This window comes from Aythya marila (genome assembly GCF_965140915.1).
Source record: "Aythya marila genome assembly, chromosome: 1".
Taxonomy (NCBI): domain Eukaryota; kingdom Metazoa; phylum Chordata; class Aves; order Anseriformes; family Anatidae; genus Aythya; species Aythya marila.
In genome coordinates, this window is record NC_139042.1 from 63,417,066 (window position 1) to 63,438,187 (window position 21,122).

The window sequence follows — 21,122 nt, forward strand, 5'->3', positions numbered from 1 at the left end:
ACCATCCAAAAAAGAAAAAAAAAGAAAGAAAGAAACAGGCGGAACGCCGCGCTCGGGGGCGCTGTTTCCGGGCGGGAGGCGGAGGCCGGGCGGGCCGGAAGTGAGGGCCGGAAGGGGGGCGGCTTTGGGCGCTGCACCGCCAGGCTCTGGCCGGGCAGGCGGAGGGGCGAGCGCCGCGGGCCGCCACCCCGCCAGGACCCCCCCAAATCCCCCTAAAACCTCCCCAAAACCCCCCAAAACCTCCCTAAAAGCCTCCAGGAGGATGAACCTGGAGCGGCTGCGGAAGCGGGTGCGGCAGTACATCGACCAGGTGGGGCGCGGGGCGGCGGCCGTTGGGGCTGCGGCCCTGGGGGGGCGGCAGGGCCCCGCTGTGCCCTGGGGGGCCCCGGGCAGCTCCACGGCTGTCATCCTGCGGGGAGGTGCAGGGATGATCACGGTTTTTTAAGTGCTGCAGGTCCTGTCGCTGCCCCGGGGTATCTGTGCGGTGTGCAGGAGGGCCTGGGAAGCACGTTGTCCCTCCTCGCAGCTTGGAGAAGGGTGAAAATTAAAAATCAGCAGTCCCTGCTCATCTTTTCAGATAATAATTCCAACCAGTTTTCAGAGTTTTTCTCCTAGTACCTCAAACCTGGTGATAAACATAGCTTTGTTACTGGGAAGGACCTGCAACCCCTGCTCCGTTCTCTCCTTGCTAACGTTCTTCTCTATTTCACCCCCTTCTCCTGAACCGTGGGCTTATAAGTCAAGCTATACATGCAAACGTGGAGAATTTCCCTCCTGCTTCCCACAGAGACTGTGGTTTGTGCAAAATTAAAGCGTCCTGAGTGGAAAATGAGCGTTTCTTAATCAGACATGCTGCTGCAAAATGTTGTTGCAGTGATGTTTGTGCTATTTCTTTTGCATAGAACTCTTTCTTCCAAAATAAACATTTATTTTAACTACTAGGTTAGGTAGCTTTTATGCCACGTTTTCAGTGACAGCAAATTAACTAATCACTTGTTATTAATTAATTTACTATTTAGCACTTGCCTTTTGGTCAAACATACCTGCATTTAATTGAAAATAAATGCACAAACCCATCTCAAATGACATTTGAAAGACATCAAAAAGAAGTGGGGCTGGCCCTTTCAAACTGATTTTTGAACTTACAAAGAACTCTAAAGCAAATCACCATTCATTAGAGAATACACACATAATAAGACATTAAATGGAAACTACGTGTAATATATTTCAAGATAAGCCCAGGACGCTAATCTCCAATAAATAATAATTATTCACTTTTTTTTACAGCAGCAATATCAAAGTGCCCTGTTTTGGGCAGACAAAGTAGCTTCACTGTCTCATGGTAAGTAGGTGCTTGTTACGTTGTTCTTCAGCAACTTCTTTCTGGCACCCTTGCTCTGTGTTCTTTATTTTAAGCTTCTTGGCTAAACGTTGAAAGTTGGGCTTGGTGCATGTGGTTTTCTGCGGTCTTTGGAGTGCTTTTTTTCCAAACGGAGCAGGGCCAGCCTTGCTTCCCTTTTAACTTTGTGTTAAAATTAGTGTTTGGCCAAACCCACGAGTGAAGAGGTGGTAGGGGAGAAACGTAGACAGTAGTAGTTCCCTACAGGCCGTGCTTTTGCTGTGGGTGCTCAGGACAAACAGAACCCAGGTTAGCAGAGCACATTGATGCTGGCAGGCAGAAGGAGAGCTGAACATCAAGGTGCAGATGTCTAATAAGCTTTCAGTGTAGTTGAGTTCCTACTGTTCTTCTTTGAAAGAGCCAATTCTGGGTTGTTTTTCTCTGCTCTGACTGTGTCCAAGGGCAAGGTAGCCTACAGCTCCTGCAGACAGCTTGTTTTAAATCTTTACCACTGTCATCTCCTTCTCATGACACACCTCTAGCACGAGATTCATTGTATTCACTGTCCAGAGCACTATATGATGTCTTTAGAGGTAAAATATAATAGGTTTTGTTCGTTTTGACAGACAGATAAGTTGTTTATATAAAATTATATATATATGTAAAACACAGTAACTTAAAAGGATGCTAGAATAGTGGAAAACCAGTACTCTTCTAGGGAAGCAAAACTGAATGTTCTGTATGAAATTGTTTAAAAATACTATAAATTAATGTTTTATATTTTCTTCTTTATTTTTAAGAGGAACCTCAAGATATCTACTGGTTGGCCCAGTGTCTTTACCTGACAGCTCAGTATCATAGGGCAGCACATGCCCTTCGATCCCGTAAATTGGATAAGGTAAGTCATTTTGGACAAGGACACATTACTGTCGTTCCACTTACAAACCTCTGCTAATCACAGTGGCTTCTTCACCATCAGAGCTTAAAGTCTGCAGGAAGGTTGATTGTTAAGCCTGCATAATGCAGTTTATCTGAACCAAGTATAGCCATGTTCAGACAATATAAGGAAAATGTCTTTGCCATGAAGGTTGTCAAACCCTGGAAGAGGCTTCCTAGCAAGGTGTTTGATGCACCCCCATGCCTGTCAGTGCTCATGGGGTGTTTGGGCAATGCCCTCAATAACATACTGTAACTCTTAGTTAGTCCCAAAGTGGTCCATCAGTTGGACACAGTGATCTTTGTAGGTCCCTTCCAACTGAACTGTTTTATGTGTTGGCCCAAGGTGGGGTGAGAGAGAAGAGGAGGAGTCCAAGGATGGAAGAGCAGTAGGTATGGGAAGGTGGGGTGTCACTTAAAGTGTAATTATTTCAATTGTCCTTCTGCTCTGCTAATAAATGTGGTAAGAGTGAATATCGTGTCCTTTGACTGTGGGAGTTTAATAGTAGAAAAAGTGTTACAGACTTATTCAGTCATTTTGGTCAGCAAGGTTTTCCTTACGTGAATGGGTTGAAGAAACTACAACCAAAAACAGAGCAAAAGAGGGAGTCTAGCAGTGGAAGTAAATGTGCTCTCTTAATTGCTAACACAAATTAAATCTTTCTTCCAGTTATACGAAGCCTGTCGCTACCTTGCGGCTAGATGTCATGTGAGTACACATTTTAATCAGTATTAGAAACACAGCAAACTAAATAAAAGGTGCGTCTTCGGAAGATTAGGTACCTGAGACACAGCGTAGCTGTGTGAGGATTGACATTCATTGGAATAACAGGCTTACGTTTTGTGGTAGTTGATTTCCTCATCCCTTAACTTTGACAATGGTTGGTGGAGTACCATTGTGGTACTCTACTCCATAGCAACCCAGTTGACCTTTTGTCCAGGAAAGAAAATACTCCTTTGTTATAGGAATGTGAGTGATTTTTCTCTCATGTCTGCATGTTTGTTTTTAATTAATTGGGTGTAGTCCATCAAGAGATGTTCTTTATGATTGTGTAAATATAGTTAGCAGCTTTGTCCTTCCGTATAAAAAGCGATATGTAAATGGTAAAATGCAGTGCTTTCACAGCAAAACAGAATCAACTCATAAATTAAATACAAAAATATGAAATAAAATATTGTGCTTACTATAGAATAAGTCAGCTGTATTTTGTTAAATCCTGCATTCTCCATTTGTAGAGGAACATCTACTTCTGTGATTGCATAATGGCAAATGATAAGCTTTTCTGTAGGTGCTAATTCTGTTAATATAAGTTGTATATTATAGGTGACTAGTAAAACAGTTGATTATGATTATAAAATGGCATGTGTCCAAATACGACTCTGCATGCCTAAAAAACCTTGCTGGTAAGTACCAGTTACAATCTGTGCCTTTGAAATGTGACTTTATGTACAGATGTTTCAAATCCCAACCTTGTTTTTTTGCATGCACGTGTTTGCGGCTAGTATGCTGCGAAAGAACATCAACAGGCCCTGGATATCCTTGATATGGAAGAGCCAATCAACAAAAGACTTTTTGAGAAGTACTTGAAGGATGAAAATGGATTGAAAGACTCGACCACAGACTGGGAGATGTCGCAATCCTCTGTAAGTGACAATTTCTAAACAAGTATTTTTATAACCAAGGAAAAAAATGTGTGAAGTCAAAAAGTGATCTAGCAACTAGATGAATTTGAAGCTCGAGGTGTTTATGCTTTCCTTCCTGGGTAACATAATTCTCAGAAATGCTGAATCATTCTCTTCAATCAGAAGTCCGCTGTCAGCTTGCCTGTATGAAAGTAACTTGATTTGCAAAAATGGAAAGTGCTTTGCAACAACTTTTTGTAAGCTTTTGCAGGCACTTTGCGGGAAGTTCTTGATCTAGTATTGGTTTTTAGAGTCTTCTAGCTCTATACTGCAACTTCAGTCTTTGTAATATAAACTAACATTTATTTCAGTTGGGCTGCAGGTGCTGAGATAATAAAGCACGTTTTCCTCTCCTTCGGGTATTTTTTTAACTGGAGGTTTCCTTAATCGTTCAGACGGTGTTCTCAGTGGGACATTGCTTGTCACACGCGAGAATTATGTTGCGTTAAGGTGAAGATTTCTGAAGCTCAGTGGAAAAAAACCTGTGTAGCACAGGTGGTCCTCAGATTTGGCTGTGTGTTCATTCTCCTTCGCCATTTTCTGTTTCGTGGTACTCTGACCCCAGTGTCCGGGTGGCCGATTGTTGAACGACTATTTTGGCTGAGAAATAACCCTGTAAAAAAACTCGACTTCATCAGCCCTTATCTTTACAAATGCAGTTGATGTAGTTCAAGGATGCAAGGAGGGTAGATTTGGCCTGCCAAACGAGGGAGCTAGTCAAGTTGGTACTGCTACAAGAAACCTTAAACCAAACTCTTCTCCGGGAATGTCACTTTTTCAGTCTTATTTGCTTGGTTTGCACAGACACTTGTTCTGGAGTAAGAGTTGCTGGCCTGTGAAGTGGTAACAGCGTTTATTATCTATTTGGCAGCCCCCTAGGGTGTATTGGTTGTTAAAACAGCTCTACTTTTTCTTTTATATGGACTTCTGTCTGATTAGTGTGACAATAAAGATATATAATGTGTAAATTTTCTCCAAATAACATGCTGACAATTCTGTGGCCTTCTGACTGAATAAAACACCCATCCTTGGGAGTTTCATCCGTGAAAGAATGTGTTTGTCATTAGACATCCTAGCACAACTTTAATTTGGTAATAATTACCTTTCACTGCTTTTTGTTTCTGAAACAGTCTGTTTTGGGTTGAAAGGAAAAATTATTTTTTCTTCCTCAAAGCAGTTGAGTCCATTGATTTGGCCTTTTTCACCTCTGCTGAACTTCTTGTCTTTTGTGAAATGAGTGGTTTAAAAGTCAAGAGAGATGAATTGCCTTGGAAGTGCCCATTTGATTTTTTTTTTTTTTTAAGCATATAGAAATAATATTTAAAAACAGCACTAGGAAACCAGGTTCCATCATACATGAAATGCTTTTTACTTTTCAGGGAGCCCATTTGATTTGTGCTCAAAACCAAATTGCAAACATTGATTCAGTCTTTGACCTCCAGCCCTGCTTTTCCACCAGATCAAGAGCTCTATATGCCTTTTGCGAGGGAAGATCTATGATGCTTTGGATAATAGAACCCTAGCAACATACAGCTACAAAGAGGCCTTGAAGCTTGATGTTTACTGCTTTGAAGCGTTTGATCTTTTAACATCGCACCATATGCTGACAGCACAAGAAGGTTTGGATAGCAGTATTTCTCTAATATAAGTACAATTTAGCTGCTTTCTAATATGCTTTTTCCTGGATAATGAAACAGTATTGCAAGTAAGAGGGTATAAAATACGAAGTACAGGTTGCCCTCGGGTGCTAGGAAAATACTAGGCGATGGTTATGTTAAAAAGTAGAAGAAAACTTCGAATTGCTTGAAAATTGTAACTGTTCAAATTTGTGTTTGTACTTTAGATGTTAGTTTTGCCATGCTAAGAATTAAAAGGAACAAAGTAACCCACGAGTCTCCTTTGTTAGCTCCAGAAGCTCCCCTGCTCTTTGCCTGACCTAAACGAAGTTTTTCCTTGTGTTACCAACTTCACAGCCTTTGGATTCACAAAACCCTGTTGGGTTTTGCTACACTATAGTAGGCAGCATTTAACAGAACATTCTGAGTGGTAAACTTGGATATATAGCATAAATAAAAATAATGGTGCTATGTCATTAACCTTCCATTTTAAAAGTCTACAAGGAAAAACTAAGTAAGAATTCAATAATTAATTTCCATAATTAGTATTACTATGTTTTAGTGCATCTGTGCTGTTATTTTGCATCTCTAAGCTCTAATATTTGACCTTACAATTTTTCTTTAATGTGACCATTTCAATTTTCTTTTAATTTACTTAGAAAAAGAACTTCTTGAATCTCTACCTCTTAGTAAACAATGTACGGAAGAAGAGCAAGAATTGCTGCACTTTTTGTTTGAGAATAAATTGAAGAAGGTAAAACCATAAACGGAATAAAAAGCTGATGGGTTGCATGAAATTCCTGACTTCAGTTGTAAATTTTATTTGGCTCCGTTTATTGCAAACTTTGGAAAAGCAAGGGCTCTGTAGCGTTGGTTATTTTTAAAATTTATGATGCAGTAGGTATCATTTTTTGAATGTTAGAAAAGTTCTGTGTAAACTCATCTGTTTCAGCTTTATTTCTTGAGAATACATTAATTATGTAGGCAAAATATCAATTTCCTGAAAATACTACGTTATAACAATATTCTTCCAAAATATTTCAAAATATTTTTTTCTAAAGAGAATATGAGAACACTGCAAGCCAACTCTATATAACTCAATATTCATTTCTACAGCCTCCGCTTCGTGCATTGGCAACCATATTTCATCTTCCAAATGAGCTTTTAAGCACACTGCAAAGAACCATTTGAGCAAATACAGGTCTTATGGACTTTAAGCTTCTTAAAATTCATAACATCAATGTAGTTATATTATTTTAGAAGTATTTTATAGCATTCGATTTTTAGATTGGATTTGCACATTGTGTTTCTTTTGTCTTTCAGTATAATAAACCCAGTGAAACATTGATTCCTGAGTCGGTAGACGGTCTTCAGGAAAACCTGGACGTAGTAGTGTCCTTAGCTGAAAGGCATTATTATAACTGTGATTTCAAAATGTGTTACAAGCTGACTTCCGTGTAAGTATACAAAGCAACTTTGATTCCTTTTTTAGTATGATGTAGAATAATAATTATGACTGGACTTACCGTGACTCTTATTGTTCAGTGCATTACATGCCTAAGAATTTGATACAGGTTTTCAGGTAGTTAAAATACATAGTTTGTGCCCAGCAAGACACCTTGTATCCCTTGGAACACAAAGGGGCAAGACTTAGGGGAAAGTTGCAGAGAATGCTGATTGTGTGAATTGGAACGGCTGAGTAAAATCATGATCCTGTTGAAGTAAATGACTCCAATGAAGTTATTAAAATTTTATACTTTTCCTGAAACTAATTGTTTCCTTTGGCGTACTGCTTAATGTTGCAGAGCCTGTTTCCTTAAGCTCAGAAAACATAGGCCTTGCTGAAAAGTTGCTGTCCAGCCTATGCAACTTAAAGGTTGGATAAGCCATGCTGTCTGGTAGTTAAATTTGAAGTGGCCTGCAAACAAATAATATACTGTATTCTGGTTTTCTTCTAACTTTATATTCAGCTTACCCAAATTTTGTGTTAGCCCTGTTAAGCTAAATCAATGGCTATTTTTCTGGTCTTAAACCTTTATTGTGCCAGTAATTACATTACAGTATTACAGTAGTTATGTTCTAGTCACAAATGGCTGTCTAATGCCAGAAGTGGTAATTAACTGGAACATTACACAGTATAAAAGCAGCCTGTTTCAAACACACGTTTTTGAAATGTGTATCACAGATCATTTTTTTCTAATTTTATTTTTTTAGGGTAATGGAAAAGGATCCATTCCATGCAAACTGTTTACCTGTGCATATAGGGACGCTTGTGGAGCTTAATAAAGCAAACGGTAAGAAACACAACATTTTTAGTGAGTCAAAAGAGCACTGTCGTGTTTCAATTTTAAAAAGGAATTAAAGATGCCAAGAAACACTGTTACAGACCATTTAAAAAAATAGCCACCCCTAAAATTTGATGTGAAAACCTGTTTATTTTTCCTCTGACTTGCAGTTTCAAGAAAACAACGGGTAAGTGGAAGAGAAGGCAGTTTCAGAGCTGATGGTGAGGGTTGGGGAAGTAGTTGTGCAAAGAATCTTTGCTCGTAATCATGAGTTACAGTGCTGCATTTCAGTTCTTCGATTTATGTGTTGATGTGATCTTCCTAGAGAATCTAGGTGTACTTTTCCCCCTTAACAAAATAAAATGTATTAATTTAAACTGGGAGGATCTTTTCAACAGTGTGCATGCTCAGGTGGTCATGTGTTTTCCATGTTAGAAGACTTTCTATGCTGTCTCTCCTTGCCTTTGCTATTGTGAAGGTCTCTTTGTAGTTCAAGTAAGTTTATAATCAGACACCACCTTTGCTGAACTACAAGAATAGCTTACTTGCAGCTGGGATGGCTTTTTCTCATTTCAGACTGCATATAAACACCTAAATCAAGTGAAGAGCTTGAATGTCTTTAGAACCAATTGGAAGATAGAATAAGGAGCTCATATGATTTGCAGTCTCTCAAAGGATGGTGCATTGTCTGTACACACAGAAGTCATTAGGTGCACTGGTACTTCTCAATCTTCAGTTAATGTCCTTTTCAGTTACTTTACAGTTAGCTACATCTGAATGTGTGGCCAGTACTGTGATCTTCATTTTAAGTCTGCCTTGAAGCTTTTTGTAAATAAGCTGGTGTTTTGCAAGCAACTTCTCATATTTGGTTTTTCTGAAGCAAAGAATTGATGCTATGCACTCTAGAATTGAACTCATTGATATAAGAGCACCATGCTCTGATGAAATTGTTTTGTGTATAGTAATGCAATTTCCTTTGAAATTGTTTAGGCATTAAAATTGTTATCCCGTGTCTGTTTACTTCCATTTTTATTAGAAAATCTGTAGCAAGTTTTCTAAAAGAAAATAATTATCTTTTTTTCTAAGAAGTAATCACACAGATTTATTTCAAATAATGGAACAATGTATTTACCTTTAAAAGTCCTATTTTCATCATATTAATGCACAGGACTCTCATTTTGAAATTGAGCTAGCCAGTATGTTATACTTCTTAGATGTAGAAAGCTAAGCTGTGTTTTGCCTTTACTTTATATGTTTGTGTAATATACTAGATATTTAATATAATTTAGTGACCCAATTTGTTGTAGAACTCTTAAGGAGTGGGATGTATAGCTGCTTGTTTGTGTGCTGTGAAGACTTAGGTTGTTTTTTTAACTAACTGCAAAATTATATCCGTTTTGAGGCAGTCTGAAGCATTACCACTAAAATGTTTTGTTTATTGTGTATTAATAACTTTAGACATGCTTCCTGTTTTTATAGAAAGCTAAAGGAGGACTTGAAACATCTTACGTTTTATCATATTTTAATATTCTTGTCTTTTTTTCCCTTGTGCAGAACTTTTCTATCTTTCTCATAAACTGGTCGACCTGTACCCAAATAATCCTGTAAGTTGTTCTATGCCTTCATTACCAAGTAGTTTTCTTTAGCTTTTATTTGCTGTCACCTATAACGTAATAGTCAGTTAGAGCAACAGAATATTAAAAATAAATAAATAAAATATTTTTTGATTGGAGGTGGTGAAAAATGTTCTTTCTTTTTTCTGTACATTGTAATTATATTAAGGTGGATTTTTTTTCTTAAGGTACCTGTAAAACATTCAACATGAAGAATTCACTTTGCATAATCATTTAGAAAGTGCTACAATAATAGATGGATATGCCTTTCTGGGCAACCTATTGCAATGTTTGATCACCTTCATTGTGAAAATTGAATCCTTTTATTCAATCAAATTTTCTTTGTTGCAGCTTGCACCCACTGCCTCCCATTCTGTCACTGTGCATCTCGTGAGAAGAGTTGCTCAGTCTCCTATATTCCCTATGATTAGATAAAATTGACGACAGCAATAAGCTTTCCACATAGCCCTCTTTTTGGGGCTGAACAAACCCAGGTAGTGACATACAGCTGCCAGCAGTTCTAGCTTGTCTGTGATGTAAAACAAATCAAAAAGCTGACTGATGTCTGTGAGAACATTCATAGCTTTTATAATTGTGTTCCCTTGTTACTCATCACCTATGATGATGCTTCGCTAAAATCAGGGTGATATATCTCATAATAATTCTATTTTTATTTTGAATGTGTAGGTGTCATGGTTTGCAGTAGGATGCTACTATCTCATGGTTGGCCACAAAAATGAACATGCTAGAAGATACCTCAGGTAAAACTTGTTTTTCTAGTTTTCTTTACTGAATCTGTTGTTCATTTGCTAAGTAAATATTTAACATCCACATTTGTTGATAAGCTCATACAGTAAGCAGAAGCCTTGGTATGCTGGTTACTGATAAATTATTCCTTTTTTTTTTTTTTTTTTTTTTTTATAACCTGTTTCTGGTATGGCAACTTAGACCTCAACCTTCCAGATGCTTTAAAAATGATTTAGAGGCTTACCTGGAACTTCTTGCCACTCACTTTCCTGTTATTGGCAGATGTCGTCTCTGCACTCACTTATGATGGCAAGCTAATTACAACTAGTTAATCAAGGCTCATTTTTTAGTGTAAGGATACTCAAACATTCTCCCTGGTTCAGGCTGCATATCTAAAAGGGAAGAGTTAGACAGAACTAGACAGCCAAATGGCAGGATTTTCTTTCTTTGCACAAACAGCCTTGGACTTCTCGGCTGTTCAGTCAGTCCAGTGCTCTTTTCCTGTGTTCTGTATGTGTATTGATTGTCAACATTAGCAAGCAGAACCTGGCTGTGGAGTACAGCATTTGTTTTGGTATTGTAAGCTTAAACTGAGAAGCCTTAAACCAATCTGTAAGGCTTCCTTTTTTCTTCTGGAGACCTTTAAAGACTGGCAATATACGTAAAGATGAGTCACTAACAGACTATTTGAATGCCTGGTTATTCCGAGTAGTCTATTTAAATTTCTGGCAATTAGCAGTGTGCTCAGTAAAATTCTTTGAGAAGTTGTCCTGAGAGCCTTAAGTAGTTTGAGGGGTGAAATAAAGACCATCACTATTAAATATGCAAGCAACCCTAGCCAGGAAGGTCCTATATGTGTTTTGGGGAAGAGGGGAAGAAAACCCCACAGAAGTCAGAGTAATCATGGCAAAGAGGGGAAAAGAGGTCTAGCAAGAGTAGAATAGTAATGAGATGCCTGAACTTCTTGGGGAAGAATGATGATGTACAACTACAAGGCTAGTGATAACTGGACGAAGCAGTAATTTGTTAGGAAAGTATCTGGAGAGGCTATGGATAAAAACACCAGCTCCCATATCGCTGTTTTTGGAGTCAGTAGGACATCATGCTGAACACAGTAGATGGTACATCTGGGCAGTGCCCAGTAGTGTGTTAAAGGAAGTATCATTCTGGTCGCTTCAGAAAGAGGCACAGAGAACTCAAGACAGATGTGAAGCATTTGAATTGAATTCAAGAGAAGGCAGTGAATGAGCTGCTCAGACTTTTAAAATGAGCTTCATTTACCAGTGGTCATTACAGAAGATTATCATAATAGATATCTCTGTCACACAGTATTGTAAGTAGGCATCTGAAGCACATGGAAGTTCATTTCAAATGTTTGCTTGTGATCTGCTCTTGTTTTTAGCAAAGCTACAACACTTGAGAGAACCTATGGACCAGCATGGATAGCTTATGGACATTCATTTGCAGTTGAGAGTGAGCATGACCAAGCAATGGCTGCGTATTTCACAGCTGCACAGCTCATGAAAGGGTATGTCAAAAAAAATCATTCAGAAAAACTGAAGTTAATCCATAAATAGTATAGAAAAATAACTGTATTGCTTTAAACAATAAGTAATTATATGCAACATCTCTCTGGTAGAGAATAAAAAGGAGGGCAGGGATAAAATAACTTTGTCTGTATTTGACTGCATTGTTTGTACTTGATTATTGTTGTAGTTCTGCAAGTTCTAAAGTCCAAGTTTTTATTCAGGTAATCTCTATTCTAACAGAGTTCTCTAAAATGTGTGAATCGTGTGTTTGTCTTACCAGATCATAAAGTGCTGTATAATAGTATCTTGAACAGCTGTTGCATACCGTGGAGAAGGCTGTAAAATGAGTAATGGACTAACAACGTCATATTGCATGTAAAAACTATTTTATTTGGATGTAGTTATTTGTAAATGCAATCCCATTATTATTGCTTCTTCTGTATTCTGTTTGTAAATGAAATTTAGGGAGGAGACTGGGGGGAAAAAAATCTTCAGAACTAAAGCACTGAGAAAATACATACGTGTAATTCCAGCTTAAGTTACAGTTCATACTGGTGTTCAAATTCTTGTCAATAGCTAACAGGTAGAAAGTCTCTTTAACCATCCCTTAGGTTAGCAGTCCAGTTAAAAACAGCTTTTCGCTTAGATGTACACAGGAGAAAACAGTTGGCATTTCTCTTTAGTTTGTGACACTGTTCCTGATGAAGTGCATGGATTTTCTTCCTAGGTGTCACTTGCCGATGCTCTACATTGGACTGGAATATGGCTTGACCAACAACTCCAAGTTAGCTGAAAGGTTTTTCAGCCAAGCTCTAAGCATTGCACCTGAAGATCCCTTTGTTATGCATGAAGTCGGAGTGGTCGCATTTCAAAACGGAGAGTAAGCTTGCAAAAATAGTCCTAATTATGGATTATTCTGAAATGCAACGTGCCAATACATTTATTAATGTATTCCAGAAAAAATATAATGGATATAAGAACTGTTTAATGAACATTCCTGTTTTGCTTCTGATTTTTTTTATCTTTGTCTTGTCAGCTGTTAAGATCACACAGCAAAGTAAGCAAAATACAGCTGAACGTAATTACTATTTTTTTTCTTACAGATAATTTCACTCATGCAACAAGTAATGTCAAAGAACTGTTGATTGTAATACAATTTTCTTCATTCTGCTGATAAGAACTTTGCTGATTTACTTTTCTTTCCTCCCCACCCCCGATATTTAGCTGGAAAACTGCAGAAAAATGGTTTCTTGATGCACTGGAAAAAATCAAAGCTATTGGAAATGAGGTATGTTTCCTAATAATACACATGGTCATAAAACTATTCATAAAACGCCAGGAAGTTCTGTATTTTGTGGCAGAATGTTACGCTTGTTATAAGATAGCTGCAGCAAGTTCAGTGCCAGGTCCTGCATCTGGGCTGGGCCAATCCCAAGCGCACGCACAGGCCGGGTGGATAATGGGTTGAGAGCAGCCCTGAGGAGAAGGACCTGGGGGTGTTGGTTGAAGAGAAGCTTGTCATGAGCCAGCAATGTGTGCCTGCAGCCTAGAAAGTCAACCGCATCCTGGGCTGCATCCAAAGAAGTGTGGCCAGTAGGGCGAGGGAGGGACTGTTGGTCAGGGAGTGCAGTGACAGGACAAGGGGGAATGGCTTTAAACTAAAATCTAGATGTGGATTAGATAATGGGAATAAATTCTTCCCACAGAGGGTGGTGAGGCCCTGGCACAGGCTGCCCAGAGAAGCTGTGGCTGCCCCATCCCTGGAGGTGCTCAAGGCCAGGCTGGATGGGGCTTTGGGCAACCTGGTCAGGTGGGAGGTGTCCCTGCCCATGGCAGGGGGTTGGAACTGGGTGGGCTTTAAGGTCCCTTCCAACCCAAACCATTCTGTGATTCTACTTGAATTGTTGCATTATTTTGCAGGTAACAGTTGATAAGTGGGAGCCTTTATTGAACAACTTAGGACATGTCTGTAGAAAACTCAAGTAAGTGACAGTACAGGAGCTACCTTTTATCTGGAATACTACACAAATGTATTTTTGATGAGCTTCCTTCTTATTTCCATCAAGATTATGTGCCACGTGAAAGCAATGTAGAAGCATCTTTTACCTGATGATTCTTGTTTGATAGAAATTTGATCATAGGCTTTCAGATTCTCAGATGGGTCTGAATTCAAACTGGCTGCTGTCCCAGTCCTGACATACTTGACTATGTGCAGTGATTTAGCTGGCTTAAAGGTGATTTTGTGCTGATTGATTGCTTGGATCAGTGCTTGGGCTTTTTTATTTAAGTGCAGTATTCAGTGACCTTAACACAACAATAAAATGTTACTGTGTTTTTTAAGAACAGAACTAGTTGATATTTCATATTTCTTTTCTAGGATGAGAAAAAGGAAGTGCAAAGAACATATGAAAGTGTTAACAGTTTTAACATGGAGAAATGTTCTCTCCTTAATTACTTTAATCTGATTGTAACCCATGTTGTCTTTCATATTAACCAGTACCATATATTTTCTTTTGTCATGGTTTTAATTGTCCAGTTGGTATATGCTATAACTTCTTGTTTCTTGAGTTGCTAAAGTGATTCTGGTACATATAAGTCATGCTTCTGCTTTGACTTTGGTAGGAATTGCTCTGTGCTTGAATTGCTTGAATTCTTCATTTTCACTGGGAAATACCAATGTATAATAGTTACCCATTCTTCCAAAACCAAACAAAAAACACTGGTTTTGTGATTTATTTATGATTATCATTGTAGGGTGTGGCTTTTATTTTTTCCAAATGCATACTTCAGTTATAATTTCTTTAATCTTTTTTAATTCCTCGCAGTAATTTAGTAACTGCTTACATCACACTTAGGACAACTTGCATTTTGTTATTCAGGTTCAGAAAGCCAATTTAATATATTTCTTCATCCTTATAAGCTATCTTTCATGAAAATCAAGATGATTTTAGTCAGCTCTGCATATTCTTTAACAAGATAAAATGTCCATAACAACTGATTTTAGTAGTGTTCATAATGCACATTATTGCTTTTGTGAAAAACTTACTAGATATCTCTTCACTAGCACGATGTAGTTGAAATTTGAAAGCAGCAAATTAAAGTACACTGGTAGTTAATTGGACAACTAAGTAGTATGAGCGAAAATAAAATTCAGACTGGAAGTTTTCTGCAGCAGGCAAACAGCTGCAAATTTTTATGCCTGGTTTCCTAACACCCTCTGGTAACACCAACAAATGACGTTGTTATAATTTCATTACAACTAGAGACATTAAAATTTCTTCTGAATAGACAATTGCTATCCTTATTTTTAATAGCTTGTACTAGGTTGTTAAAAGTGGCAGTTTAATTTCCCAGAGTAGTGTCATACGGTACATTTAATCCTTGGTTTGTAAAATAACGAGTGCAATAAGCAGCCTAGCTAAGAGGATTTTCAAAGAAAGAGTGGCTGGTATTTGAAAGAAATTACGGATATGTGTAAATCTTTTTTTTTTTTTTTTTTTTTCCCTGATAGAGGCAGCAGCAACATGGAAGTGTTGGAAGTACCAGTGTATGCAGCACTTAAGGGTTGTGTAGTTTCTGCCTGGGGAGCTTTTCTCATTTTGAACAATGAGTGATTTAGTCTTATATTGCTCCTTTGCTCCCCTGGGGAGAAAAATGAGAGCTACAGAAAGAAACCCAATATTTCAAGGAGCAACGTTCAACATCTAAAGCAATTTACCGTATCAAATTGCTAAGATCCTCTCCAAATGGGGCCTAGCTGCAGACAGCTGTTGTGCTACATAACGGGAACAATGATTTCTCAATTATGTTGAGGAAGAAAATTATCAATATCCGTGACTCCTGTGCATTCTTTTATGTTGAGTATGAAGCAATAATTTTAAGGTTCTTGACAGGATTGCCTGCCACTGAGTTAAGGAAATTATCAACATAGCACAATAAAAACCTCTTTCACCCTGAAATAATAGATACTCTGGTTTTAACCCTAACAGGAAATACGAAGAAGCACTGGAATACCATCGCCAGGCTCTAGTACTAATTCCTCAAAACGCTTCTACTTATTCTGCCATTGGCTACATACATAGTCTGATGGGCAATTTTGAAAGTGCAATCGACTATTTTCATACGGTATGTAACAGCCTTAAGGCTCTGGTAACAGATTCTGTATTTACCGGTTCATTCTGTTCCTCTTTTGAAACAGAGAACCAACGTTTATTCAACCCTTAAACAAGTTTTTATTTTATAATCTTAATTTTAAAAAAAAGTCTTCCTGAGTTTTCTGCTGAGTAGGTTTAAAAAGAAAGCTACTTTTTGGAACGTTGTAGTTGGATCCTTCTTTCTTGTAAACAATTAATTGAGTTGTATGTACATAAACTTTTCATTCTCACAAAATGATTGGAAATACTTTCAACGTATGCCTCAGAGTAGAAATTTTTCAGTAAGTGCAGCTTTTAAAAATATGCAACTTTCTGTTGCCTTGGATTTATGTTTATTATGTGATAATTGTGTATCACTATTTCCAGGGCAGTTTGGGTGATTTCACATTTTCATGGAGTAACAGTGAATTTTCTTGAGTGCTAAGTTTTCAGCATTCAGGTTGATTGGCTTGAGAATTCAGCTGTAGTTCTGTTTACCTAGAAGCTTGTATTACATAAATTTAGTTGTAATTACTTAAGCATGTCTCAGTCTTTCATTATTGATTGTAGTTTAGCTATACGTATATAATTTCCTCAGGTTTTAGAATTATTTTAGTATATTTTACTTCATGATTTATGAATTATTCTGTCTGGACACACGTCCATTTCTGGTTTTATTTTTGTTTTGCTTTCTTCAGCCATTTCATATGGAAATATTCTGTTTGCACAATGCTTTGCATTTACAGCAAAGACTACACTGATTGCATTGTCGAACAACAAAGCAACAAATAGAGTAATGGACTTAAGATGTAAATGGTTTTAATTACAGCTGAATAATTTTTACTTTTTTTTTTTAATAGGCACTTGGTCTTAGGAGGGATGACACATTTTCAGTCACAATGCTTGGCCATTGCATAGAAATGTATATTGGTGATTCTGAAGCTTACATTGGTAAGTCTGTCACTTATGCTGACTGCTAAAGTCACTGAATCCTTTGAGAGAAGTCTTTGCTCTTACATCAAGAAAAGACTGTCTACCATTATGGCTGTGGTGTAGTCTGTTTACCTCAGTTAACTGAAAGTAGAATATATATATTAAAAAAAAAAGACAGAAAACCTAAGTCAGAACTGATCAGCGTTTGCAGATAATCATTGCTTTTTGTAAGCATCATGGAAATAGATAATTCTTAATGCTGTAGAGAAAGCAGGTACTTTGCCATCGGAGGCACCAGTGATGGTTTCTTTTATAGAAAGTATTGATTGCTTAGAAACCAGTGGGGGGGCAGGTGGGGATAAAACAGAAATCAGGATTAAAAAAATCAGAGGCCTTGATTTCAGCTTATAGTACTGCGGAGTGATATGGGTGAGGTATTTTCACAATATAGACACTGTGGTCTGTGAAGACAGGAGGAATCCTGCTGCCTCCAAAAATAGAGCTTTACACGTGGTTTAAAAACATCTTCATAACAGTAATACATTATATTGCTGTGGTCTGAGATATTCTGTGAAAGTTTTCTGCCCCCTCAAAAAACTTTATAGCAACATATTTCCGCTTCGTTAAGCTTAATTTATCAATAATGAAGAAAGTTGATGTCCAATCTGCATGATAATAAGCTGAAGCCATTTAGTCATCTGTGTTCTTTGGTTCTCCAGCACATTTTTCACACAGCTGAAGCAGCTGTTTCTTCTTAATAATGCTTTGCTCCACACAGTCAGTTAACGCATACACAACGGCCACGCAGCTGTGTGCTATACATTGATGCAAACCATGATGCATGTAACTTTCAACGACAAGAAAAACCCTCACATGGAAGGGAATTGGCAATTACTTCTAATAAGACTTCAAATATTAATCTTATTTAGCCCATTGTGCTATTTTTTCTCTTAAACAAGGAGTCATCTGGATTGTGTCAGACCAGCTCTATTACAGACTTCAGTCATTTAGCAGCAACAACAGTTTGCTGTTCTGAATACGAAGAACTATAATAGTTTTAGGAGTTGATGATAGCTTTTTACGATGGATGTTTGGGAGCGTTCATGTGGAATAAACTAATGGTTTGACTGTTTTCCTAGGAACAGAAATCAAAGACAAATTAAGATGTTATGACTTTGATGTACACACAATGAAGACATTAAAGAATATAATTTCACCTCCCTGGGATTTCAGAGAATTCGACATAGAGAGACAGACTCTGGATGAGAGTGGCATAGTAACGTTAGAAACATCACATCAAAGGAAAAGTACAGATACCAGTCGTCCATTGGAAGAAACGTTTGAGATTGAAATGAATGAAAGCGATATGATGCTAGAAACATCCATGTCAGACCATAGTACGTGACTGTAAATTCTGGTACAGGGCTCATTTTGTCAGTATTTGTTTTAGCATTTTTGTTATGGTGTTATACTTTCAGGAATTTGCTATTTTTATATGAATTCAAACTACTACACTGTACCTAACACCGGAGAAATAATGCTTGCCTTAAGGATGATTAAAATATACATGATGGACTATTTCCGATTTTATTATTTCTACAAAATTAATCATACGTGATGAAGTAAAAAAAAAAAATAAATTCACATTATGTTTTTAAAACTGTTTACTCATCCTTGTGTCTGCCATCAGTAGGACTGAAGGTTTAAAAATAACTCTTAAAGATTGAACTGTTTCCAATGTGCTGAATGGAGTAGCCAGAGTCTAATATAGTAATTGTGGCTTCTGAGTTTTCATCCTGTCGGTGAGGAATGCTTTCGTAGTAAATAGACCAAAAAATCCATGAGGTTTGACACATTTATGAAGTAATAAGTATATCCCTTTACAAAGTGCTTTCAGTGGTTTTCCATCACTTGACTCTAATTGGGCATATGTTAAATTGATGACAAAGCATGTGACTTTGTTATACTTTCTCCTAACTGTTGTTGACTTCAGCTCTTTATCATTCTTCTGTATTGTGCTACTGAAAGGTCATTTAAGAACTGTTTCTGGTAAGGTGACTAGACAACAACCATGAATGGCAAAAATGTTGAGATGAATCAGTGTTTCCTGCAATTACTGACATCTGTGATGTTTTTCAGTAGTGTAACAATCAAGTTGTAAGCCACGGTGTACTATTTCTGAAGGGACTGTAGTCATTCTCTCTACACATAGCTGTTCTGTCAAGGATTAATGGAATAATACTAATACACGTATACAGTTTTTACAAGTCTCTAAATTGGTGTTTTTAAATGTCGTCAGTTCACTGAAAAATAATGAAGTAAAGCTTATGTCTCTGAAACAGAAGCAGGGACTTGTCCAGCCACTAAACAGAACAGTTTGCCTTCTTAGCATGAACGCTGAACGTATTTTGTGTAAATTTTTCCCTTCCCTTCTTGCCTGTTCCACATATGTCACTGTGAGAGGCTTAAAATTAAAAACTTAATGCTACAAGCTGTCATAATGTTTTCTTCTGTGACTTACAGCTAAGTTTTGACATTAAATGAATGAAGAGATTTTTCTGAGGTTTAGCGGTCCAGACTTCAGTTGGAAGTACTTCAGAACTAGCAATTTTTCTGTAGATGATTTTTTTTGATGAAATAAAAAAATGGCTAACTTATGTTTTAGCTAAATAGAATGGTCAGTCTAAACTGTTATTTCTGCACTGTATTTCAGTATCCTTGTGTTAATATTTACACATTTATTTTCAATTATACCTTCAGCACAAAATGTGTATGCTTGGTTATCTTGATACAACTTTCATCCACTTTATTGGGGGCAAGATGTTTATACATATATATATATCTATATATATACTTGTGTAATTTGGGAAATATTTCCTATACATTTTTTTTTATGCTTTACATAAATACGAGGAGACAAGGGATGAATCAAAGTAACTATATTGAAATTTTGCTTTTTTTTTTCTTTTTAGCAGTCTTTCTTCATTAATTGTCCTATTAACTAAGACTGATAATATGTTTACTTCTATTTGTGCTGAAGAATGGATATCAAAGACTGGGCTGTTACTGCAATAACAGCAAGTGCTTTGGGTTGTTTTATGGTGTGTGTATGAAGAGCTTTGCATAAACTGAGCTGGAAACTAATACTCATCCCATTACATCTGCCTCAGAGCTCACTGAGTTTTCAGTGGCCAGGTTCTGAATCCAAAGGACTATAGCTGTTGGAGACCATCACTTGGAGAAATTACCAGGTGGGAAGGCTGTTGCTCCTTCATCTGAGATACCTGGCTAGTGAACTGAAATAATTTTCCTATTTTCCCCCTTTTTCCCCCCTGTGCTTTGCTGATCTGCTTACTGTGCTGCTCAGAAGGATGTGACTGATTGTCTCCATTCTTCAGTTCTTTTCCTGGCAGCTCTCTCACAAATCTTCAACTGGAAGAGGGAGACTTCACCATACAGGCTGCATATGTAGATTAAGCCCAGGGCATTGGCTTTTTTTCCTCATTATCTAGGCCTTACTGAAGCTGAATGCAAATTCTACACAGACCTGCACTTTAAAATTCAAGGGCATTGAGTGGAGAATGGATAGGGGAAGAGCAATCTGTTGAAAGGTCAAGGATCTTCCCTTGCTTTCCTGTTGTGATGATCCAAAATGGCTAGGCCTGTGGGTATACAGATTGAGACAACACATTCATGGGATTCCGTGATTCACCACTAGCACCTGTTTTTGTGATTAATAAGGCAGATATATATGTGGGTAAAAGCTATTGGATCTTACTCAGAAATAAGTGTGTGTATATAACAGATACTAGGGATATAGTGCCAATTAATAACAGAAGAAGTTGAAGGTAGTAGAAAGGTGATCTGACGTGGGAGAAGTCAGTAATCTTGCAGCAGATATGTTTTGAAAATAATCATAGATTCAGCAGACTTAATACCATGGCAGAGAGAATGCAGATTACAAATTTACCAATATAATAAAAGCAAATAGATTTATGACAGATTATACTTTTATACATAATCTGTCATAAGTATAGTATTGATATATATGCATAAAATTAAATGGTATTAAATGCATCAAACAGATCCCAGAAAGGGGAGGGCAGTGCTGTCTAAAAGCAATCTCCACACAGACTGACCACAAAGGGTCAAAAATGATCTCAGCCGAGACCAGCCACCCCCAGGAGCAGGGCGACAAGGGGAACGCAGCAAGGGGCAGTCTCTGTGTGGAGCATCACAGGGCTGAGGAGGCGATGTCTGCTGAGGTAACCGATGGGCTACAGATCTTTTCTCTGTCTGACCATTTCT

The 21,122-nt window shown here is 37.7% G+C and overlaps 1 protein-coding gene across 4 annotated transcripts; it reads left to right on the forward strand.

Annotated features, from left to right (window-relative positions):
* Positions 1-182: 182 nt before the first annotated feature.
* Positions 183-19,467, forward strand: CDC16 (cell division cycle 16). Of its 4 annotated transcripts, none has more exons than XM_082780363.1 (18): positions 183-310; positions 1,288-1,342; positions 2,140-2,237; positions 2,946-2,984; positions 3,779-3,919; positions 5,418-5,577; positions 6,234-6,328; positions 6,898-7,031; positions 7,789-7,868; positions 9,414-9,463; positions 10,160-10,233; positions 11,622-11,747; positions 12,476-12,628; positions 12,973-13,036; positions 13,669-13,730; positions 15,738-15,873; positions 16,742-16,832; positions 17,960-19,467. In XM_082780363.1, exons 1-18 carry the CDS (start codon positions 263-265, stop codon positions 18,217-18,219), a joined length of 1,866 nt encoding a protein of 621 aa, XP_082636489.1. In that variant the 5' UTR covers positions 183-262; the 3' UTR covers positions 18,220-19,467. The 4 variants fall into 4 exon arrangements, with proteins under 4 accessions (XP_082636489.1, XP_082636487.1, XP_082636488.1 ...); XM_082780361.1 differs by having other exon boundaries at positions 17,954-19,466; XM_082780362.1 differs by having other exon boundaries at positions 207-310; positions 1,291-1,342; positions 17,954-19,466.
* The last annotated feature ends 1,655 nt before the right edge of the window (positions 19,468-21,122 follow it).

Excerpts from the sequence above, each read along its gene's own strand:
- CDC16 (XM_082780361.1), top strand. The coding sequence starts at position 263 with ATGAACCTGGAGCGGCTGCGGAAGCGGGTGCGGCAGTACATCGACCAG. Across the intron at positions 13,731-15,737 it reads CATGTCTGTAGAAAACTCAA|GAAATACGAAGAAGCACTGG; the intron begins GTAAGTGACAGT and ends TAACCCTAACAG. Across the intron at positions 16,833-17,953 it reads TGATTCTGAAGCTTACATTG|GAACAGAAATCAAAGACAAA; the intron begins GTAAGTCTGTCA and ends CTGTTTTCCTAG.